The following is a 25,536-nucleotide window of genomic DNA, read 5'->3' as shown; positions in this document are numbered from 1 at the left end:
AGATTTCTACAACTTGATCCATGGACAGAAGAAAGAGACTGTGCAACACTAGACCTATCTTTGACCTATATTAAACACAATGAGATCTCAAAGCCCACTTTCACGGACACACGTTCTCCAACAATGTTGTAAAGCATACAATTTGTAGAATTAGCTTAAAATCAGTGTCCAAGAGTTATAAGACACTAACATACTAGTCATGTTTTAAAAGTTTGTTGTGATTTTAAACAATATGTGCTGGAATAAAAAAAATCTCCTTTGTATTTAACTTAATTTTATTATTACTATTCTGTGGGGTGGATGTTGAGTCTCGGTCTCCTAAAAGTAGCTCTGGCTGTTGTGGAGTTCACCATGTAGACCAGGCTGACCCTGAGCTTAGAGAGATCTACCTGCCTCTGCCTTATCAGAACTGGAATTAATGGTGTGTACCACTATGCCCGGCTTTGTTCTGTATTTTAAATTAAGTGATTTTACCAAGACTAACATAAAATTCTTTTTTAGTATAGAATAAAAGAATAAAGTTTATTCAGGGCATGGAGAGGCGAGTTAAGAGGCTAATGGAGGCAGAAAAAGGAAGAGAGAGAGAGAGAGAGAGAGAGAGAGAGAGAGAGAGAGAGAGAGAGAGAGAGAGAGAGAAGAAGAAGAAGAAGAAGAAGAAGAAGAAGAAGAAGAAGAAGAAGAAGAAGAAGAGGAGGAGGAGGAGGAGGAGGAGGAGGAGGAGGGAAGAGAAGAGAAGAGAAGAGAAGAGAAGAGAAGAGAAGAGAAGAGAAGAGAAGAGAAGAGAAGAGAAGAGAAGAGAAGAGAAGAGAAGAGAAGAGACCAGCCATGGGCAGAGAGGGGAGAAGGGAACGCGGGGTGGGGAGGGAAAGCAAAACAAGAGAAAGCAAAAGAGCAAGAGGATAGATAGACTCTTAATTTAACATGATTTTCCTGTAGTAATCAGAATAATGGCTTCCCACCAGTGTCCACTTTACAATTCTCAGAATCATAATATGTAATTTTATATTGTCAAATTGGTTTTCTGATAAAATTAAAGAATGGAAGATTATACTGGGTTAACTGAGTGAACCTGATACCTTTGCACAGTAGTTCTTAAAACTAGCTTATAGCTGCAGCTGAGTGCATCAAACACCAGACAGTAAGAACAGTCTGAGAATGATCACAATTACAACTTGATGAAAACTTGATGACAGAGGAGTCAGGACTGAAGAAATGCCATGGCTCCTTCAGGTTTTATCAAAGAAAATGGGACCCCAGTCTTTCAAGCATAAAGAGTTAAACTCATCCAGCAATTTAGACAACATAAAAATGCTGCCCTGGAGGCAGGAAAGATCACAGTTGTCTGATACCCTCACATCATCTGTGTCCAGGTAGAAGAGAAGGTAAGAGAACTCAAGAGCTTCCAGGACTAAACCACTAACCAAAGAGGACACATGGAGGGACTCAGGGCTCCAGCTGCATATGTAACAGAGGATGGCCTTGTTGGGTATCAATGGGAGGAGAGGCCCTTGGTCCTGGGAAGGTTCTATGCCCCAGTATTGGGGAATGCCAGGGCAGGGAGGCAGGAGTGTGTGTGTGTGTGTGTGTGTGTGTCCTCATAGAAGCAGGGGGAGGGGAAATGGGATAGGGGGTTTCCAGAGGGGAAACTGGAAAAGCAGATAACATTTGAAATGTAAATAAATAAAATATCCAATAAAAGAAAAAAGAAAGATGTACAAAACAGAAAAATAAATAGAGTACAGGGACAAAGGGGACTTCATATACCACCCATTGGTCAGAAATCAGCCACTCCTCCACCTAGCAGAGGACGAGCCTGTGAAAACTGACCTGAATTGATGGACTGTCCATGATGAACAAAATTATGAGATAGCTGCCTATAATTTAGTATGCTATCACCTAGAATAGATACATTTCTGGGTATGATTTAGGGTTTATGTCTACATGCTATCGGGTTAATGTATACATGGTCTTAAATTGATGTGATCTCCCATTTCTTTAAATTGATTAGAACTCCAGGATGTGGGTAGGCAGAAGCAAATATTGGGCAGAAGAAATGTTCAGGGTGACAAGAAAAAAGGAAGAAAAGAATCAAATCCTCCCAGATTTAAAAAGCAAAAGAAAATGGCAGCTGAGACTTAGATGCTATGTTTTCTGTTCCCAAAGCCACTTTAGGTTCACATGCTGTGAAAATAATGCATATTAGGTTTTTAAAAATAAAATAAGTGTATATTCTTATAGAGTATATAAAATTACAATGGAACATTTATTGGTTATTATACTTGTTTTCTAAAACTAAGGTAAAATAACTGTCAACAGTTTTCTTGCTTTGCTGTAGTTGATGATTTCCTGCTTAAACAAGTAAGCAGAGGCTGCCCTTGTGGAGAAAACAAAATAATTAACTTCCCTCTGTCCAAACTCCACAATTATTCTACCCTCCGACTGTTCCAAGGTCTGATCTAAAATGTGTTTGAAACCAGGAACTAGAACATGAGCATTTATTAAATCCTTTACTTCCTGTTTCTGGCACCCTCTACAATTCTGTTATTCTAGGCAACTCATTATTTTCTGATAAAATTCCAGTAATAGCTGGTATTCCTATCTGTTAGAATTGATTATTAATGCAAAACACTTGTTAGGTTCTATGTCATTATATTTTTGTTTTATCTCTCATGTGCCCAGTTGATGTTAAAAACAGAGCAGTGGTCACACACACAAACACATCCGCACACACACAGACATTTACACAGATATTTAGCTGGTATTCTTCCTAGTCCAGTTGAATTATTTCCAGACTATTTGAGCTACTTCAGAGCAGAGGATCAGCCTCAGCGGGCAGAGACAGGTAGCACGTGGCTTTGTTCTAGCATCTTAATCACTTTGATTCATCTTATCAAGTGTGGGATCCACTACAAAGGCTTACAGATATTTAGAAGTAATTAATTATAGGCTTGTGCATATAAATCTGCTCAGCATATAAACAAATCAGCACATATAAAACCCACAAAAGCAATTATATTTAAAAAGTCCATGAAAGTCAAAATGGCTCAGGAATTCAGGGAGTTTCTCTATACTTTTATAACAGTTCAAAAATAAAATGGTAAGCTAGTAGTTTTCTTAACATTTTTGGTGATATTACATATGCACCTAACTCTGACAGATATGCTGACAGTAGTACACAGTGTGGACAGAAGGAAGTTAGTATAAGATCCCACAGGAGAGCTGTACTTCTGTCTAGTCCCTCTTGTGACAAAATGATGATGGCATGGCATGGCTTAGATTAGATGCAGGTGTAAGAGTCCACCATTTTCATAGAAAAATGTCCTTGGTGGAGCGGGATGGGCCCACCCTCAGATTGTAGATATGTATAACACACCAACTTACTTTGACCCAGGAAAGGCTGCCAAAGATGTCTTTAATGAACGGTGTGGGTTTGGCATGGTCAAAATAGATCTGAAATCCAAGTCTTGGAGTGGAGTGATGGGATTTTCTACTTCAGGTCATTATTATACTGACACCGGGAAAGCATCAGACAACTCAGAGACCAAATATAAGGACTGTCACTATGGGCTCACCTTCACCCAAAAATAGAATATAGACAATACTCTTGGGACAGAAATCTCTTGGGAGAATAAGTTGGCTGAAAGGTTGAAACTGACTCATGATACCATATTTGTACCAAACACAGGAGAGAAGAGTGAGAAATTAAAGACCTCCTATAAAGGGGATTGTTTTAGGCTCAGCAGTAATGTTGATATAGATTTTTTTTTCTGGACCTGGGTTGTACTGGCCTTTGAGGTTCTCAGGATATCAGATGAGTTTTGTCACAGCCAAATCCATACTATCTCAGAATAATTTGGCTCTTGGTTACAGGGCTGCAGACTTCCAACTCCATCATACTGTGAATGATGGCATTGAATTTGGAGACTGTCTTCCAGAAAGTTAATGAGAAGGTTGAAACGTCAATAAACCCGGCATGGACAGCTGGCAGCAACAACACTCAGATTGGCATTGCTGGATTGTTAAACTTCTCTATCTGCCAAAGTAAACAATGCCAGTTTAATTGGACTGGGTTATACATAGACCCTCTAACCAGGAGTCAAACTGACTCTGTCAGCTTTAATAGATGGAGAGAACTTCAATGCAGGAGGCCACAAGGTTGGACTGGGATTTGAACTGGAGGCTTAATGTGGTTTGGAGTATCACTTGTCCCTGGAAATGAAGAGAAATGAACCCAAGATGTTTTGGCCTTAAAATTCTGTGACATTTCAAAAGTGTGAACTTTTAATTCTTCCAAAGAATTGTAATTCTTCCCACACTGAAGTCTAGAGATTACAGACCCATCCAATGGGAGGTCCTTCAAGGCATGCCTAGAAATGCCATGTTTGTGCCACATTTCAGGTGAGTCCTGCAGCGTTAATTTAAATATGTTCCTCAGCAATAATGTAGTGTCATGTTAAAGGAAGTGACCTGCCTCCCCATTCTGTGCATTGCATCCTGCATGTCCCAGTCCACTTTTTCATGGTCTTTTGTTACATCACTCTCTGCTCTAGTGAGATCTTTGGTTTTGCATCAAAGAAAAATAAACACATCACATTTGGATCATAACAAAAAAAAAAAAAAAGAAAAATGTTAGAAGTTTAAAGAGATGGCTTATCTGTCACACTAACACAAGCACATTTTTGGATTCTTTAGCTTCAACATGCCTTCTACATTTGCAATAAAATATACTTTTCACGACAAATTGCATTTTCTTTGATCTTTATATCCATCTTTCTCTCTAAAGCTGGCTCACCACTGTAAAAGGGCAGTAGAAAAATTGTACTTAAGCATTTCATTAAGTTTTACCCCATGTAAGGCAGTGGGTCCATCAATTATCACTGAGTGATTAAAGAAAATAAGAATAGCATCCAAACTTTCAGCACCAGCAAGCGATACAGAATTTTACTTGTACAGTAGATATTCCACTGTCCCCCTCCCACGTGGCATGTCACTGGCTGCCAAGTTCCAGGAGTCTTTTGTGGACTCAAGCTTAGTCCAGTCATCTTCTTGCCTCTCATTATCTCGTGTATGTTGTTCAAAAGGATAATACTTACTTCAGGCAGTTTTAGAATTTTGTGTGCTGCAAACCCAAGGTACAAACTAATGTTGCTTACAACTGATAGTGTTACCAGTGTGAATAATAGTTATTAAAATAACTGCATTAATAATTATGCCTGTAGAACATGTGATGCATTAGATGTTTGTTAAACGAGGAAATCCTGTGCTCTCATTATAAAATCAGATACCATGTGAGGCAAACAATAGGACAATTAGCTTGATGGGGACAATAATTTCATAATGTATGTTTATGTCAAAAATCATTTTTATTTGTTTTCATACTTAAAACTTCTCTCTCTCTCCCCACCCTCTCTTTGTGTGTGTATGTGCTGTGCAGTGTAGTTGAAAGAACAATTTGGGGGGTCAGTTCTTTTTACCAAAGATGTTATCTTTTGCCTCACATGGTATCTGATTTTATAATGAGAGCACAGGATTTCCTAGTTTAACAAACATCTAATGCATCACATGTCATTTTACTCCCTGGGTCATGTCATCAGACCAAGTCTGTTTCTATGGAGAAACTACTTTTTGTCAATCATAGCCTTTTTCCCCCCTTTTCCCCTTTTTTCCCCTTTTCCCCCTTTTCCCTTTTTTTTCCCTTTTTTCCTTTTTTTCCCTTTCCCCCTTCCCCTTTCCCTTTCCCCTTTCCCCTTCTTTTTCCGTTTCCCTTTACTTTTCCCTTTTCCCTTTTCTTTTCCCTTTCCCTTTTCCCTTTCCCTTTTCCCTTTCCTCCCTTCTCCCTTCTCTTTTCCCCCCTTTCCCCCTTTTCTTTCCCTCTTCCTCCTCTTCCCCCTCTTCCCTCCTCTTCTCCCCCTTCCCTCCCTTCTCCTCCCCCTTCCCTCCCCTCCTCCCCCTTCCCTCCTTTCTCCTCCCTCCCTTTCCCTTTTCCCCCTTCCCCTTTTTCCCTTCCCTTTTTTCCCTTTCCCTTTTCCCTTCCCTTTTCCTCCCTCCCCTTTTTTCCCCTCTCCATTTTCTCCCTCTCTTTTCCCCCTCCCCCTTTTTCCTCCCCCTTTCCCCCTCCCCTTTTCCCTCCCTTTTTTCCTCCCCTTTTCCACTCCCCCTTTTCCCCTCCCCCCTTTTCCCTCCCCTCTTTTTCCCTCCCCTCTTTTTTGCCCTCTTTTTTCTCCCCTCTTTATTTCTCCCCTCTTTTTTCTCCCCTTTCCCCCTATTTCCCCCCTTTCCCCATCTTTTTCCCCCTTTCCCCTCTTTTTCCCCCTTTTCCCCTTTTTTCTTCCCCTTCTTTTCTTCCCCTTCTTTTCTTTCCCTTTTCTTCCCCCTTTCTTCCCCTTTTCTTCTCCCTTTCTTCCCCTTTTCTTCCCCTTCTTCCCTTCTTCCCTTTTTCCCTTCCTCTTCACTTTCTTCCCTTCTTTCTCCTTCTCCTTCCCCTTCTTTCCCCTTCCCCTTTCCCTTCTTTCCCTCTCCCTCCCCCTCCCCCTTTCCCCTCCCCCTTTCCCCTCCCCCTTCTTACTTTCCACCTTACCTTCCCCCTTCCCCTTTCCCCCTTCCTTCCCCCTTCCCCCTTCCCCCTTCTTCCCCTCCCTTCCCTCCCTTCCCTCCCTTCCCTCCCTTCCCTCCCCTTTCCCTCCCCCCTTTCCCTTCCCTTCCCCTTTTCCCTTCCCCCTTTTCCCCCTTCCCCCTTTTCCCCCTTCCCCCTTCCCCCTTTTCCCCCTTTTCCCCCTTTTCCCCCTTTTCCCCCTTTCCCCCTTTTCCCCCTTGTTTTCCCCCTTTTACCCCTTGTTTTCCCCCTTTTACCCCTTGTTTTCCCCCTTTTACCCCTTGTTTTCCCCCTTTTACCCCTTCCCCCTCTTTTCCCCCTTCCCCCTCTTTTCCCCCTTCCCCCTCTTTTCCCCCTTCCCCCTTTTCCCCCTTCCCCCTTTTCCCCCTTCCCCCTTTTCCCCCTTCCCCCTTCTTCTTTTTCCCTTCTTTTTCCCTTCTTTTCCCCCCTTCTTTTCCCCCCTTCTTTTCCCCCCTTCTTTTCCCCCCTTCTTTTCCTCCCCCCTTCTTTTCCTCCCCCCTTCTTTTCCTCCCCCCTTCTTTTCCTCCCCCCTTCTTTTCCTCCCCCCTTCTTTTCCTCCCCCCTTCTTTTCCTCCCCCCTTCTTTTCCTCCCCCCCTTCTTTTTTCCCCCCTTCTTTTTTCCCCCCTCTTCTCTTCCTCCCTCTTCTCTTCCTCCCTCTTCTCTTCCTCCCTCTTCTCTTCCTCCCTCTTCTCTTCCTCCCTCTTCTCTTCCTCCCTCTTCTCTTCCTCCCTCTTTTTTTTTCTCCCTTTTTTTTCTCCCTTTTTTTCCTCCCTTTTTTTTCCTCCCTTTTTCCTCCCTTTTTTTCCTCCCTTTTTTTTCCTCCCTTCTTCTTTTTTTCCTCCATTCTTCTTTTTTCCTCCATTCTTCTTTTTTCCTCCCTTCTTCTTTTTTTCCTCCCTTCTTTTTTCCCTTTTTTCCCCTTTTTTTCCCTTTTTCCCCCTTCCCCCTTCCTTCCCCCTTCCCCCTCCCCCCTTCCTTCCCCCTTCCCCCTTCCTTCCCCCTTCCCCCTTCCCCCTTCCCTTCCCTTTCTTTTCCTTCCCTTCCCTTCCCTTCCCTTCCCTTCCCTTCCCTTTCCTTTCTTTTCCTTCCCTTTCCTTTCTTTTCCTTCCCTTCCCTTTCCTTTCCTTTTTCCTTTCCTTTCCTTTTTCCTTTCCTTTCCTTTCCTTTCCTTTCCTTTCCTTTCCTTTCCTTTTTCCTTTCCTTTCCTTTCCTTTCCTTTCCTTTCCTTTCCTTTCCTTTCCTTTCCTTTCCTTTCCATTGGATGAATATCTAGCATGTTCATTCTGCCTACCAGGAAATTCTGGGGATTTGAATTGTTTGGTGTTAATTACTGTTCAGTTGAAAAGTGCCTCATACATCCTTTAATTTTAGGGTTTTCTGGACAGTGTATTTTCAAAATTAGAAATGCCACCTATGACCATATTTAATTTTATTGTTCAGTATCAGATTGTTTTTTTGTATTTGTATCTATTTATACACCCAAGGGCAATGTGCCACAGTTTCTATTATTTCAAGATTGTGCCAGATCCTGGGCACGTCTTTATAGCGTTGACAGCCAGATGTCTTATTGACTATGATACACTGCGTGTAATATTGACTCTTATATTGCTAATGTAGCTTCTCATCTGCTCATTGCTGACTTGGATTTTTCTTTTGGAGTGTCTACTTAAATGTATTTTTTCATATTTACTTGATTTTCTTTCAAATTTGATGGTAGCTGAACTTAGAATACACTGAATATGACACTTTATCAGTGTTATGTATTTGAGTATCTTCTACCTCTGCCATTAACTTTCCTTTTTCTTAAAGATAACCTTTAATGTTACCTCAATGTATATAATTGTTTCATTTAATGAGTTCTTTCTCTCTTGTAATAACAGATTCAGCATATTGAATTATTGAAATCTTATTGCAGCTTTGACTAGAACTGCATTGATTATATAGTCTAAGTCGATCTGTAGAAAACTAAAATTCTTATGAATATGTCTTGCTATTCCAAGTGATTTATCATGTAGGCAATTTTGATGTCTTTAGACAAAGTGTCATAGTTTTTACCATAAAGATCATGAAGACCATGAGGTTCTGGGGAGGAGATGGATGACATGACAGTATGTGATCTCTGCAGCAGATGTGACATAAACTCATGTAAAATTCTTTCTTGTTGAATGTGGTAGGTTGTAAGTCATATTTTACCTAAGAATATGTGTCGTAGGATATATATGGAGAGAGAAACAGAGACAGAGTACAGAGAAACAGAAACAAAGAGACAGAGAGACAGAGAGAGAATGCTCTTTTCAACAGGTTCATAATTTAGATCATTAAAACAACAAATTGTATTATACTAAAAAATATTATCAAGACTGAAGCAGCCAGGTTCCAATTTAGGTCTCAATAATTCCTTCATTGTATAGTCTTCTATGCTGCAAATTCAACTTCTATAATCAGGGTATATATGGCACCATGAGAAGATCTGTAAACTACTGTGCTTTTTGCCTTTCTTAGCTGGACCACTAGTTGTGATGGGTATCTAGCTGCCATTTTCCTAAGAGCCTCATAAAGTGTCCACATAGCAAAATATGGAAATATTCTGCCAATATCCTGAGAGAAATAGAGACATTCTAGCCATGTGAATGGGACATTTTGGTAGTAGATTCTCTGGTCTCTAAGTAACCTCAAGTAATCATAGTCCTTGTCAGGAGGTTTAGCCAAGTACATGCATTGATTATTTACATCTTGTTTTTTTATATTAATCCTAGATGTGGTTTTGTAGAATAAAATACATTATATGTTGACTACTCAAAAAAGCATCATGACTCAAATTCATTTTTTAACTTAAAATTGAAAGTCTATTTAACTAGCTATTTTCAAATTTGACCATGAATTGTAGGCATTTCCTTTAATATGTCTTGGGTCTTTGCTGGGGTTTTTTCAGTCTTACATCACATGCCATACCATTCATTCCAAGTTGATTTGAACATGATCCTCATTCTTTCTGGATTCTCCATTTTGATAATTAAGTTGCAGAATTCAAGAGTGAGTGATTACACACTACTACACAATCCCTATGTTATTCAGAGACACTACCCCAATAGGTGTGTTTTCCAATCTCACAAGTATCAAAGTATTAGACAATGAATTGCTAGGCAAATAAGTATCCAAAATTGAGGACCCCAAGATTTTTTTTCTGACATAGTTTTTGTGCATAAAGAGGAAAACAAACATGCTTGGATTTTCCTCCATAGAAAATGAAAAAGAAGGCAGTCCACCAGCATGTCAAAGGCCTCTATGCATTAGATAGACTTGCATAGAAAGGACTTATTACCCCATAAATATAGGAAGCAAATAGATATGGTGAGCATGTTCAGTCCCTCCTGCTCAAATGAGCAAGCTTCAGGCTATTCTTTCCCTGGGAAGAGAGTTTAAAGGTTGGGACAAGATGTCAGACCTTTTCTTACGGCAGTGCTTCCTTAAGTTGTGGAGTCACAGGTGAATTTAGATCATAAAGGGAAATGCTGCTTCAGCAAGAATGGTTATGTCTGATTTAGCATGCTATCTCAAAGGTAGTAGTTTAGCTTACAGATTCTATTACATTTGTGATGATGGTGTTGCCCTTATAATGTTGTCTTCTCAAGTATTTTCTACAACTAATGAGCTGTGTGAACACACAAGCATTCAGACAGAGAATCCAAGCACTAAATTAAATACCGAGACCCAAGTAATCAAGACAATGCAGTGCCAACTCACTAAGAATGCTTATAGTGCTGCAGGCTAAGACACAGTGATCTTCACTGGCTTATAGTGCTGAAGGCTAAGACACAGTGATCTTCACTGGCTTACAGTGCTGCAGGCTAAGACACAGTGATCTTCACTGGCTTACAGTGCTGCAGGCTAAGACACAGTGAGCTTCACTGGCTTACAGTGCTGCAGGCTAAGACACAGTGATCTTCACTGGCTTATAGTGCTGAAGGCTAAGACACAGTGAGCTTCACTGGGTTACAGTGCTGCAGGCTAAGACACAGTGATCTTCACTGGCTTACAGTGCTGAAGGCTAAGACACAGTGATCTTCACTGGCTTACAGTGCTGCAGGCTAAGACACAGTGATCTTCACTGGCTTATAGTGCTGAAGGCTAAGACACAGTGAGCTTCACTGGCTTACAGTGCTGCAGGCTAAGACACAGTGAGCTTCACTGGCTTATAGTGCTGAAGGCTAAGACACAGTGAGCTTCACTGGCTTACAGTGCTGCAGGCTAAGACACAGTGAGCTTCACTGGGTTACAGTGCTGCAGGCTAGGACACAGTGATCTTCACTGGCTTACAGTGCTGCAGGCTAAGACACAGTGATCTTCACTGGCTTACAGTGCTGCAGGCTAAGACACAGTGATCTTCACTGGCTTACAGTGCTGCAGGCTAAGACACAGTGAGCTTCACTGGCTTACAGTGCTGCAGGCTAGGACACAGTGATCTTCACTGACTTACAGTGCTGCAGGCTAAGACACAGTGAGCTTCACTGGCTTACAGTGCTGCAGGCTAAGACACAGTGAGCTTCACTGGCTTACAGTGCTGCAGGCTAAGACACAGTGAGCTTCACTGGCTTACAGTGCTGCAGGCTAAGACACAGTGAGCTTCACTGGGTTGACTTTTGACCTTTCTGAGGAGGTAATGAAACTTTTTCTTCTAAAGTTCTACCTTTTCATTTTTTTTCTACTTTGTACTAGTTTTTAATTTTAATTCTCATTCTTAATATACATTGCGTTTCTACCACACTTCTATTTAGTACTTTTCTACTTACACTAAAATGCTGCACTGAAATTTCTTTTTGGAAGTGATAATAAAGTACATTACAATCACTCTTTCAACTCAGCATTATCCCTTTGAGAGAACGTTATTCAGCGTAGTATGTAAGTCAGATGATGTGGACATGCATGTGGTGTTGAGGTGAGAAGAGACTGGCAATAAAACAGGAGCCCTGGCAAGCAGGGTCCAAGATCATTATGCTTGAAGGCATTTCCCAGTGCATAGACAGGCCTTTTAACAAGGAGCACAGGGGCCTGTAAAAGGGGCACTATCCTCTGTAACCTTTTGTGTGTTCTAACATCTGAAATGGAGCCCATTTGAATTACTCCCGCCAGGCATCACCAAACAGAAGTTGGAAAAAATTAGCACGGACTGTGAGATGACTCAGCTGGCCCAAGTCTGTCACATTACCTTACAGTGCATCAAAAGGGGTATAAAAATGTTAGGATGTTCGTTTTGATTTGGGGGACTACCAGTCATGCCAGTAAATTGAATATGACACCACTATTCTCCACTTTATCCTGGATCTCCAACTGGTGTAGGGCAAGAGACCATATATCATTGGCATGGAATGCTGAGAATTTACTTAATGCCCATAATCAAAGTTAACTTTATTTTTCCTGGCCTTTGATAAGCACATTATTCCAGTGGAGTTTTAATTTCTATGTATGAAATAATTTTAGATGGAATGTCATTAAACTTGAAGATAAATGAAGATGTATAATTTATAGCTAGATCATATCAGAGAAGTAATTTATCTACCTGAAATCACGTAATAAAATGAGGATCATCATATCTCTTTCTTCTGTCATGAGTCAGCATCTTAGAATGATATTCTTTATTTTAGTATTTGGTTTTGATCACTCCAAAAGTGAAGAAAAACTGAAAATAGACTAGGTAGCAAATATTTCCTTTTGCATTCTCAAGTGAGGCAGGCATATATAATATTTGAAAGGATGTTGCTACAACTGATTGTTTCCAATCTTACATCCCAAAGGGAGCATTGTCAAGTAGGTCAGGAGGAATTTCAAAGGATCAAGTTACTGGACAACAGAAGTGCTTTTCTTCTACCTTCCAAGAAGAGAAGGCCTTGAGAACACCACTGAGAGAATCTGAGGGTTGACCAGATATTCAGTATCTAAGAACAAAGAACTCTATGCAGTGAGGAGGGAACTGTTCATGAAGCAACTTTATTCAGTGACCAAAATCAAGGACATGGAGCATGAGGCTAGAGTTGCTTGAGTTACATATGGCAGGGGCATTTCTGAGGGCTCTCTGACAGTTGTGATGGGGTACACATCTGCAGGAATGCTGGTGATGCTACTGAATGGAAAAGCCAAGAAACTGAGACAAAGATGAAAAGTATACTTGGCTTCCAGGAGGGAAAGCACTACTTGGGGCAAGAGTGTTTAAAACAGTTCCAGTGGATGCTATGTGATGGCCAGCAGAAACATCCCCCTTTAAGGGGATTTAAGAAGCCACAGTTGCTCACAAAGGTAGATATTGATAGTGCTTGTCAGTATTGCTTTACTGCTCACTTGGTTGGAAGAGAGAAAAAAGCAGCCTAGTGCAGGGAAGTGGCAGAGGGGATAGAATAAACGTAACACATCACAACCCCTTCCCAGGTAAACTCCCCTGCTTGAATGGGCTGGAGTTGAGTAAAGGAAAGTTTTTATAAGACTGGAGGTTGGATGAAAGAGCATAAATGGATATTTTAATGAATTACTTTTTTAAAAAGACAAAACTGAAAGGAAATGTGTTTATTCCGTATATGTGAGCAGAGGCATTGTAGGATCTGCCCTTAATATCACTTGAGGGATGGAGACCATCTTCCAGGGTTGATTTGAACACATGTGGGTAAGGAATAAGTATTCTTTTCTAATTATATTTTGTGGAGTTCTTCTGTCCTAAATTTATAAGAATAATGCTCTGATTTACTGATCTAGATGTATAGTATGTGAGTAATTGAAATAGGCATCTTTCATCTTCTCTTCTGACTTGTCTGTTCATATCTTCTCATATAAATTCAACCCTGGGAGGCTGAACTATCTGGAATACATAGATGTCCCTTTGTTTCTTGGTTTTCTGTTGAGTCCAGCCATAGATGTCCTTGGCTAGAGAAAGGGGAGGAAGAACAAGAACACTCTTGAAATTATTTTTTCCCATCCTCCTCAAACTCCATTGTGAAGATTTTCAGTGAGCTATATTCTTGAATGACACCCACTGGATTCTAATTTCTTAATTTTGTCCTGATATACAGACTCCTCTTTCAGTGTGTGCTTAGGCCAGGCCCTTGGGCTGCTGCATGTCTAGCATCATTAGACTATATTGAGAGTTTCTATACAGCCTTTTGGTGAAATAGCCTCTTCAAAAATTTCTGTTCCTGAAGTGTCACCTAATTCTTCTTGTAATATTACTTGGTTTTCTGTCCTCAAAATATTAATGGGGTTATATGAATAATACTTATAAAAATGTTCAAATATAGAATAATGTTATTGCATTTGCAAGATATATTGAATGTTGTGAAATATCATTCTTCAGAAAAATTCCAGGCAATGGCATTAAATCATCAGTAGCAATTGCATTAAAGGGTCATTCCGTATACTGAGGATGGAATCGTGCCTGCTTCTTGTTATTTATGCAAATGGGATGGACAGTCATTAATGTCAGACATTAAATAAGTGTGCTGAAATGGGAAAATTATTTAAAATTAAATTATAGTTGAATTTTCCTTATAAGTCAAAGTAATTCTTCCAAGCACCTAAAAATAAACTTGGTGTGATATTTAGATGAAAAATATGCCAAATAACAGAAAATGAGAAGGATCAGATCCCTTCCCCCCATTGCCTCATATGCCCTGACATGCACTCCAGTGTGTTTAACGCTCTCATTTTGCCTCTGGTTTTCCTCCATCTTTCTGGGTTCATCTCTAATGAGACCTCTCCAAAGCATACAGTTTTCTTCCTCCCTAAATATTGTTTTACAGGTATACAATAAATGTGCATGGCATAATGTGCACTGTTCTGTTCTCTCAGACAAGGCACATGCACTCATATAAATCTAATCTACCAATGAGGACAGGAATGGATTTCTCAGTTTTAGCACCATGTAACTGAAACAAAGCCTACACTTCAACTGTCAGTGCAGAGAACAAGTCAGGAGGTATTAAATGCTCAGAACTTTGTCGCTCATATAACCTTGAGTTGAAATGAAAATGGGTTCAAACTCCAGGCTTATAGAAATGCTTTCTGCAGTAGTTAAAACCTACCTCCCTTAGTTTTCAACCTGTCTTATATACAGATCACTTAATACACGTTTTAAGAGTAAGAAAATGAATTCCTGTGTCCTTCCCCTGAATATGAGTAATACCAGAACTTCTTAGAGAGGATGCCCTTGAAATGTAATTCTAATGCATAAAGTATTATGTTTCAAATATAATATAAATCATTTAAGACTTTAAGTTAGAACAAATTTGGGCTGGAGAGATGGCTCAGTGGTTAAGAACACTGACTTCCCTTCTGAGGGTCCTGAGTTCAAATCCCAGCAACCACATGGTGGCTCACAACCATCCATAATGAGATCTGACACCCTTTTCTGGTGTGTCTGAAGACAGCTACACTGTACTTACATAATAATAAATAAATCTTAAAAAAAAAAAGTTAGAGCAAATCTTAAATTTCTCAAACATGAAGGTCAGCCATTGTGTAAACAAATGTATTCCCTCTTCTTAGCATGGCCAAACTTCTAGAAAGAGGTGGAGGTGGAGAGAGGCCCATGAAAAGACCCCCACTTAGCTTGTCAAGGGGATCAATTCGATGAGAGTCCTCTTTCATTTTATATAGCAATCGTTGCTGGCCCACAGCTTGGGTCCAGGAATATTTACTGGCTGTGACAGATAGCATTCCTGTGCATGGCTGAGATCTCCTTCTGGTATTATTTATTTTACCTTTCCTGTTCTTTTTTTTTTTAATTAGGTATTGATTTCATTTACATTTCCAATGCTATCCCAAAAGTCCCCCACACGCTCCCCCACCCACTCCCCCACCCACCCACTCCCACTTCTTGGCCCTGGTGTTCTCCTGTACTGAGGCATATAAAGTTTGCACGACCAATGGGCCTCTATTTCCACTGATGGCTGACTAGGCCATCTTCTGATACATATGCAGCTAGAGACACAAGCTCTGGGGGTTGGGGGGGGGGTACTGGTTAGTTCATATTGTTGTTCCACCTATAGGATTGCAGATCCCTTTAGCTCCTTGGTTACTTTCTCTAGCTCCTCCATTGGGCGCCCTGTGATCCATCCAATAGCTGACTGTGAGCATCCACTTCTGTGTTTGCTAGGCCCTGGCATAGTCTCACAAGAGACAGCTATTTCTGGGTCCTTATTAACTATGTGGAACCTGAACTGTCCTATGTCACCTTCTCAAGTGATGTCCCAAAGGTTTCAGTTACTTCTTATGCTGTTTTTTTTTCCCTTAGAAAAGTAAGAACAATGTTTTATTTAATTTCTTTCTGTTTCTGTGAATTTTTTCCTGTCAATTCATATCCTTTTACCTCCCATATTGTGGGATTACAAGGATGCACTATTATAAAAATAATGATACTAACTATATCTGTCAAGATTTACTTAGTAATTTATATACACAGTAGCATATGTATATATATTAATATGTATATATTACTACTTTTAAAAATTTCCAGAAATTATATCTTCAAATATTATTTTAGCTCTTCTATTTTGTTCACAAAAAGTTCTTGGTAGACTGAATTATATCTTTCAACTTCTCATTCTCTCTTCCATATCTTTTTTTATGTATTTAGAATACTTTTCTTAGTACATCATATAGTAGTTCTAATTTAGTATTTATTTCATTGTTTAATTAAAATTTATATAATATTCCAGATGCTTGCCAAGATAAAAATCATACAATGGACCCTTAACTTTCTTCATTCTTTGTGACCCCACCACTATATTATTTTCAAGCAAAGTTCGAATAGAAATGGATGGCCTTTGAACTTCGGTATTTTAACTTTCAATTTTTGATTAGAGGATGCCAAGAAAGCCATGAACAATAAATAGAAATCATATTTTGATTTTCAGTCTTTTCCTGAGCTGGCAGTCTATATGACTCTTTGGAGTTCCACTCAGCTAGAGTAAGCATGCTTTCTTCTACAGGCAATGTGTCACTGCGTTCAGTAGACCATCTGTATTAAATGCATTTTATACTGATAGAATTCTCAATTTATTCTGGATTTATAAGTTAATATCAAACCACATTTCAAGGGCTATAATTTCGTGTTTAAATATTTAACTGAGTATGCCATTTTTATCTTGTCATCATTTTCCTAAAAACTATTTGGCATCATTAAGTAGTCTCTGTTCTCACTCATATTGCTTCTTGTAGATTCACACTTTAGAACACTCTCATTATTAAATCAGGATTTACCAAAGGGACTAACGTAGTCCATGAGTCTCTTAAGTCTATTTATTTTAACATCCCTTTTCCTTCCATCATTTTTTTCCTATACAAAATTCAAGCTATTTGTTTTTCTGTTTTACACAGTCAGGGTTTTGTGCTTGTTTGCTTCACCAAAGTGTCGCTGAAGGATTTCTGACATAAAGTTTGCTGAATATTGTATCTAGATCTAAAGATAAAACTAATTTTTTTCTTTTCTTCCTTTTTATTGTTTTTCAACAATGCTTCCTGACTGGTGCTATGGGGTTCTTTCACATGATGACCATGTGACCTTTTCCTCTGTCGTGACAGCAGAAGTTGGTGACAGTGTCTGGATCCAGGACAGTGTTAGTGGTTTAGGTTATGGATACTCCATTATCCCATTCGTACTTGTTAGCTGCAATAATTCCATAAAAGAAGCTTTCTTCCTTATCTACAAACACATCATTTCTTATTTTTTTCCAGATAATAAGAGAACAAATAGAGACTGAATAGAAAAGTTTACATCTCTGAGAGGGAGAGTTCATGCAAGAAAGGTCGGCTTAAAACTCCCTTTCATGCACACGTTTTCCCACTGTGAGCTGGAAAACCATTCTTTAAAGGAAGCTAGCAGTTTAAAACAACATTGTTCATTCATGGACTTAAACTATTAACGCTGTGTAGCTTGTGATTCAAGCCCAGCTCAGAGTATTCCTCAGCAGGAATGTGTCTAAGTGTGCGCTTGGGTCCATTGGTCAGGCTATCATAAAAGAAAGCTCTCTCAGATCAGGTATATCAAAATCTTGAAGGAAATTTAGTACAGCTTTGTCTCTGAGGAGTCTCGCATATTCTTTAAGTGAGAAGGGACCTGCATTGTGGCAGTCTTAGTGCTCAGGCTGCTTGCTAAAGACTGATGATTTTTTGAATGAATTTTCAATATATTAAAATTAAATAAAAGGTTTCTTTTTTTTGTAGTTCAGACTTTTGTAAGCTGTTTGAAATCATGCCATATCTGAGGATAAATTTTATTTGACAGTTTTGTCTAAGGACTTTATCTCATTTTTCCACCTCTATGAAATTGAGTTCTTGTTAGCATCAGGAGCAATGGATTATTAAATATATGTTCATACACGTTATCCCATGATATATTATCAATATTGTTAGCATAGAAATATCAATGTCATCAGCCATAATGTAATTTCTGAAGAAAGTTTTAAGGTTTATTTTCTTTCAATATATTTCATGGTGCTAGATACCTAACCCAGAACTGTGTGCATCTAAATGTGGAATCTTACTACTGATCTTGGTTAGAGGCGTTTCCCATATCCCTCTTACCAGAGGTGTGTGGTAAAATTATTTCTTGATTTGCTCGGTGTAAATCGTTTTTGTGTAGTAACTGTATTATCATCTGAGATACGTAATTTCACTTATTTCAGTTCACGAACTAGCCACATGATCTGGTAGTATTTTAAGTTACATGTGACACAACTATTTTAAATACTTAGATAGCAGAATTTAATGATTTAATTTTCTACTTACCATTTTTATGGTTTTTTTCCTATATGAATGCTGTTAAATGTTTTTCCATTTTAATTAATTAAGTAAGGTTTTTTGAGTATGGGTGTTTCTTCTGCATGTATGCCTATATATCACATGTATGTCTGATGCCTGTAAAGTATCAGAGAAGGCATCAGTTCTGCTAGGGCTGACTGGAGTTACAGATGGTTGTGAGCTGCTATGTGGGTGCTCAGAATCAAACCCAGGTCTCCAAAAAGAGCAGGAAGTATGCTTAACCACTGAACCATCTTCCTAGCCCTCAATTAACTTATTTTTTTATGATGTGATTTGCATTTGTCCATTTCCTTTTCTTTACCCTTCTAAATTGTCTTACCTCTAATCATATTCCTTCAATACAAAGTGGGATTGAATTTTTCCTTTATCAGTCAACCTGAGAAGACATAATTACGACTTTATTTTCAGTTTTGTAGAATGGCACAGGGTCTCACATGCCAGGTACTTTGCTCTGCCATACGCCATATCCTACCCTCCTGAAAATGCTCAGATCGTAATGCTCAAGTTATCTTCATTGACATTTCTGTCTGTAATTGATTTTAATAATCTTTTAGCAGATGTGGTTATGAGTTTTTACATTATTGCACACCTCCATTGTACTTCCTTTCAATCTCTTTGTTCATAGGAATGTTATGAATTTTATTTTCATGGTGACTTTTGTACTAATATGTTGAGGTTTGGTCTTTTGTTGTGTATTGTAATACAAAGTATGGGTCCCCAAGACCTGGTTGTTCCAGAGACTATATGTAGACTCAAGTGAGCTGTGTAACCTTACCCTCAAGTTATTTCTGATGGGTAAATAATGATTCTGACAACCAATAGCTGGGCAGAAGTGACATAAGTGGGCTTTAGGGTTCCTGGGCCTGGATGCTCAGAGGAGAACCACAAGGAGAGAAGAAGGTGAGGAGGAAGGAGAAGACACCATAAGTTAGGTGAATTTATGAAAATATGACTCTGCTGCCTGACCAACTGGAGTTTAGATCAATCTAGATGAAACAGTTTTAGTAAGTAATAACTCAAGATTATCTATAGAAAAGTAGATTCTAATAGCAGATATCTGCCCAGCTCTTGTGCTGTTTAAGGATTGTTTTCAATATAAAGGTTGTATGTGTCTTTTATCTGGGAACTAAATGGTTAAAGGTGGGATAGAAAGCTTCTTTCAGATTAAAAATTTCTACAACACTAATGCTTTTATATAACTTTGAGTTTCTCTCTTTTAAGCTATTATCTGTTATTTTTTAAGACAAAAGACATTAAACTTAATATTTAATTTTCTTGCTTTTTTTCCTTTTAAAATCAACAAGCATCTAGTCTCAAAACACTTTTATTCCCAATTAACTACAAAATGGTAAAGTTTCATTAAGAATTTTATTTGCTATCATCATTACCCCAGAATATTTGCTAATTATACTTATAAATAATGTCAGGTAATATACTATAATACAACTCTGTCTTCCTTAAACCAACCATTCTAACATAGTTTTAAAAGTAATGATGTAGCTAATTCTTATGCTAATGTCTCTCTGGTTGCTTTGCTCATCTGAAGTTGAAACTTTCCATCCTCAGAAAAGTTCTCTAGACAAGAAGTAAACACTCATAAATAGCATCAGGAAGTCCCTGAAACCAACCAGATTTACTATACCACGTCCTTTCCAAGAGTATATAAATAGTAGAGACATACTTAGATAGACAAGTGGCTTAGATGATTCACAAACCAGGCAAGAAGGGAAAAACTGAGCTGCCTTGAAGAAGTTCAGAACAACTGAGGGACCTAGAAAGGACAAGTTCCAAACTGTTAAGCTGCCTGTAGGCTGTGCAGTGTGTTTCAAGTTCTCAGTGAGCTTCGGTGATACAGCTGTCTTTGAGTCATCTTTCTTTCTGCTCCTGTATGTGACCCTTCACCCACATTTATGTAAGTAACCTAAAAAACTCATTGGTTCATAAAGTTGGTTTATGGTTCTATCTATAATTCGGATTGAGGATTAGTTAGCATGCATACATGTGTGCGCATGCGTGCATGTGTGTTCCTTCTCCTTCCCACTGGGAAGAGTATGACATCACACTTAGACTCAAAATGTAACTAAATCTTTATTTGTCTGTTTTAGAGTATATAAATTTCAAAATAGGTTATAAGTTGGTTTTCAATTACAGTTTAAATGAATTTCAACCTCTAATGAATGGTTCCATTCCTAGTAGAACTTTGAGAAATTTTCAGGACTGAAAGACATTGCTTTCTGCAACTTTATTATCAACATAATCATGGAATCACCAAACAGAACCAGTCATGATACTGAGTAAACCAAGGGATTCTTGGCAGAAGATATGTTGATGATGGAAAAGCATGGTGTGCTATTCCAGAAATATTTTGCACTATTTCTTGAGCAATTAATCTTCACTCTATAAGCAATGGGAAATGTTTCATATAAGCATTTTTATGTAGATGATCATCATCAAAGGACAGAAGACTAGGATGGGTTTGTGATAAAATGGAGATAGTGTAAAGAAAGACATGAAGAAAGACCAGAAACAATCAATTTGAAAAACAAATAACTAGGTTAGAATCAGAGAAGCTTTAGTGAGGGAGAAATACTTATGCAATATATATATATGTGTGTGTGTGTGTGTGTGTGTATACACACACACACACACACACACACAAACACACATACACATAATGGGATTAGAGGACAGCGAAAATAAGATGTGGTACGAGGGGACTCTTATGGCACTATAATATGCAATTGCAGCGAGAAGAACAGATACTTAGGGTAGAAAATGAATTATGTATAGATTGGTGGTTTAAGTTATTGAGAGTAATACAGTGATTCTTTAACCGTTAATTAAGGGAAAGCATCGAAGAATATATTCTAATCATATTGTAACTATTAGTAGCTTACAAAACAGTTCTGATTGACTTTGTCATCTGATTTTATCTTGGTAAGTACTTATATTCAATCTAGAGAGAAATAATCCAAAGATTATGGAATATTTTGTATGAAACACATGGCCAGGAAAAAAAAAGAAATTTGATTTAAACAAGTGTGTTTCAAAACAAATTCTGAACATCCTTTGCGGTAGAGCATCCACGGTAGGAGACATATTAATTCATATTGTTTTAAGAAGCTCTGTATTAAGAATAACATGAAAACACTGCTCTGCCTATACCTTTGAAGTAGCATTCTCAGGTGACTGAGTACCCATCACATACACACTGCCTTTACCTACCACAAACAATAGTATTTTAAACTCCATGTAAGAATGTCTTCCTTGAGAAGCACACTAAGATATTAAAGCAAACCACCATATTCCTCCTGCTTCTACATAATCATTTGACCCACAAGTTGACCAGCACACTCAGTTTCTGTTCACATCTATGTTTTCCATGATGCTTTTTTATTTGCCGATATATATATATATATATATATATATATATATATATATATATATATATGTGTGTGTGTGTGTGTGTGTGTGTGTGTGTGTGTATATATATATATATATGTATATATATATATATATATATTCTTTATTTACATTTCAAATGCTACCCCCAAAGTTCCCTGCACCTTCCCCCTACCCTGCTCTCCTACCCACCCACTCCCACCCTTGGCCCATCGTGGGATCATGCTGCAGAATCTAAAATGGAAGAGCCATCCGTGGGGTTATTTTCCTTGTCCACCTACCTTTGTTTCCCTCTATGCTCTACAGACCCAGCTGAGAGTCTGTCAAGGGGAGACCCAAAGCCAGGGAAGCTTCTCTTTTTCTTGGTCTCAAATACATCATTCTCTAAGGACCCCAGATCATGAAGACGCAGGAGCTTAGCCACAAGCTCAGTGGCTGACTTCTCTTCTCTGGCTGTGGGTGGCGACTGCAAGCTTGCTGTTCCAAACTCCTACAGGGAAGGTAAAGATACTCCTGTTCACTTAAATCATGAAATATAAGTATGTACAAGATTAGCAATAGCCACTTCCTACCACTAGATGACATGCCTGTTGATCCTTTTATGTTCTCCCAGGGTTACGATTTAGAAAGAAAGCTAAACTTTGTGGGACTAAAACATACAGAGGTAGAATACACCCAGGAGAAAAGAACAACCCTTCCCCACCCCCCAGCATGTTTCTAAAATTTAACATATTTACTGATTAGTCTTTCAGATTCAGCCCCAGAACAACTGCATCCTTCCTTGTCTATCATAGTACCCCCTCTGTATCTCTTTCGTCCCTACATTACAATTTACTTTAAATGTTACCACAAATTTACATTGCTTATTAAAGTATAAGTAACACAAGATAGTGGCTATCTGATTAAGCTTTTATTTCTTCTATGCAATGTCTGTCCTGACACTTTGCTTATAACAAAAATCTGAATTTTTTTTTCTGTCATTCTATTTTACTTCCATGACTCATTCATTAGCCACTGGCATCTTTGTGTTCCAGGTTCTGCATTAGAGGTAAGGGAGGTGAAAATATACAAAATGCTGTTTCTGTGCCCTAGGAAACTAATATCTCAGCCCATATGATTTACTAACAAAGTATAAACAATGTGTAGAACTACCCCAAGAATAGTACTGTTCCAGGCAAATTTTATTTGTTTATCTGCTATGTATGGTTTCTCTTTGTACTTCATGCTAGCCATAAAAGACTGAGAGTGTTCAGTGTGGAAAGTCTCTGTTATCTTCTGAAGCCCAGGACCAGCGTTTTAGAAGCTGCTGTTGTTACAAATCTCAAGCTCCTCCATAGTCATGGAATACAGCTTCTGTACTAGGCACCTGAGACTATTCTCTAGGAGATTTGTCCTCAGTGTTTCTTTCCTTCTCCCTTTACTCACATGCTTCCTTGGGTCACAAGGTGGATCACAACAAAGATGTGAGGAGGAAGGGTGCTAAGTCCCAGGAAAGACTCCACAAAGAGGGGGGAGACATAACTTCGAAGGCAAAAATCTTTTAATATTGACACAAATGAGACAGACTGGGGAGTCCTAGATCTCTGCTGGGTTCTAATCAGGGGGTGAGCATTGCAAGAGTGCTGCTAATATGAACTTTAATATGTTCTTACTGTAGATTCTCTCTTTGAGGTTTATTTCCCTTTGAGTTTCTTTTTCAAGATAATAGTGTGGTTGGAATGACTCAACTCCTTAAAGGGCAGTTGATAATCTTTACCTTGGTGGCCTTGAGCATAATACCCTTATGCTGAGCACCCATCACATACACATCACCATCACCTGCCACACACAATGACGCTTAACATCTTCACATACTAAAGAGGTGGCTGGAGGAAGCTGCATGACAGGGGAAACTGCTGGCTACCGAGTCATGACACTGAGTCATGACACTGTTTCAAATCAGCTGGGCTCGATTTTCCCTCCAATTACTCCCAACAGGCTCAGAGGGGTGGCCTAGCAGATGGACCATTGCCTTTGGTATAAACCCAACAGTGCTATGATTAGTGTAAACATATTTTCATGAAGATTTTCTGTAAGCAGTCTGTATTGCTGGCTGTATAAGGACATTGAACTCATGTGCTAAACTACCGACTGATAGAAATCCTCTTCTGCCCTTGCAATGTTAGGTCCACTGCAAAGCTTCTTCCCTGGCAGTGGCTTTTCCTGCCGCCTTTATGGTTGTAGAGGCAAGGCAGAGCTTCAGAAACAGTTCACAGTTTTTACAACAAAGACAGGAGCTGGCAGCAGAGGGGTAGCAGGCACCAAGGTAGCAGAGGTACAAACCAAGGCTGGTTACTTTCTCTTCAATGGCAGCTGTGACCATCATAACAGAAACAGATAATTGGAGAGTTTGACCAGAGAACCTCCAAGGCAGAAACAACATAAGTGGAAGCAGTGAAGAGAAGGTGTGAACGATCATGGACCTGAGTTTGAAGGACAGATGATTCTAAACAGCTAGGAAAGTAAAATCACAGTCTTTGGAATTATACCAGAGACATGTGGCAGGCCTTACGAACCTTAGACACTTTAGGACCAGAAATTGTACTACTCCTTGCTGTTAAGGGCTGGGGATTCTGAACATCCTAGGACTGTGCCAGGGGTGTAACAGGTGCCTATACCTGTGGCCTGCAAGAATGTTAGAACATTATTCAGTCAGCAGTATCTGGCTGTGATACTCTTGACTACTGTATGAAGCCAATGGTCACAGCCTACCAAGCCCTGAAAAAAGAATCTTCTTGGGAGAACAAAAGACCACAGACAAAATAACAGGACCTGAGACATCTGGAAAGGGTTTTTAGTCTTCCAACTAATATAATATAAAAACCATAATTTTGTGTCCTATTGTAATAAAAGGTTTGGCTAAAACTATGTAAAATTCAGCATGCAACCAACTTTATATTATATACAATAATGTCTCATGTTGATGCAATGATGAAATTAAAATGTTTGTAGTGATAATAAATTAATTTTTACTTTTTTATTTTTTTGAGGAATACAAATCTTATTAACTTTTTAAAAATATCTAAGTCACTTGCTCTGAGTTCTTTTAACTCAATAGTTATTATCATTTATGTATTTGAAGTCTGTGACCTTGAATGCCATTGGCAATGAAAGGAAATAACAGAAAAAAATGTTTATCTTCTTGAGTTTGTGTTCTGAAGATGGTTATACTATAATCTTCTGATTGTAGTATAAAAAGCTTATGTTTCTTAAAATGTAATCATTGTGTGTGTATGTGTGTGTGTGTGAAAATAGGTCAGAGACTAACATCAAGTATTTTACTTTATTTTATTTTTTAAGCTAGGCACTCTTGTTGAATACGGAGCTCACCGACAAGGGTAGACTGGCTAGCTAAAACGTACCAGAAGTTCTGTCTTAACATCCCCAGTACTGGAATCCTGGGTGCCTGTTGCTGTAGCCAGCTTGCCTATGGATGCTGGGGAGCTGAATTCATGCTCTCATGATTACTTGAGTAACATTTTAATGGCTGAGCCATCTCCTGCGCCCTTTCATGTGACATCCTAAGCTAATTTCCATTACCTCTGATGCAAAGTCCACAGAGAATGCCTTTCCTGAGCCCCACAGCATCACAATCATAGCCAGGATGAAGTGTGTACTTGCTGATCTCCAGTCCAGCATCTAGGATCAGATACATCAGGGTTTAGAGTAATTAGTTTAA

The 25,536-nt window shown here is 38.9% G+C and overlaps 1 protein-coding gene and 1 pseudogene across 2 annotated transcripts in view; one reads left to right on the top strand and one right to left on the bottom strand.

The window, feature by feature from the left end:
* The window catches only part of Ostn (osteocrin), a 44,765-nt gene that overhangs the window by 5,303 nt on the left and 13,926 nt on the right, over positions 1 to 25,536 (bottom strand). For both annotated transcript variants that reach the window (XM_029470661.2, XM_021185349.2), the window contains 2 exons: positions 25,398 to 25,496; positions 22,100 to 22,308 (listed from right to left, as the gene is read on the bottom strand). In XM_029470661.2, the coding sequence (XP_029326521.1) occupies positions 22,100 to 22,308; positions 25,398 to 25,496 (308 nt within the window). The remainder of the gene's footprint in view (positions 1 to 22,099; positions 22,309 to 25,397; positions 25,497 to 25,536) is intronic.
* On the top strand, positions 3,361 to 4,185 carry LOC110311802 (non-selective voltage-gated ion channel VDAC3-like; annotated as a pseudogene).

The sequence above is a fragment of the Mus caroli genome, unplaced genomic scaffold, assembly GCF_978045245.1.
Source record: "Mus caroli unplaced genomic scaffold, Mus_caroli_1 scaffold_17, whole genome shotgun sequence".
Taxonomy (NCBI): domain Eukaryota; kingdom Metazoa; phylum Chordata; class Mammalia; order Rodentia; family Muridae; genus Mus; species Mus caroli.
This window is presented reverse-complemented; position numbering and strand designations above follow the sequence as displayed.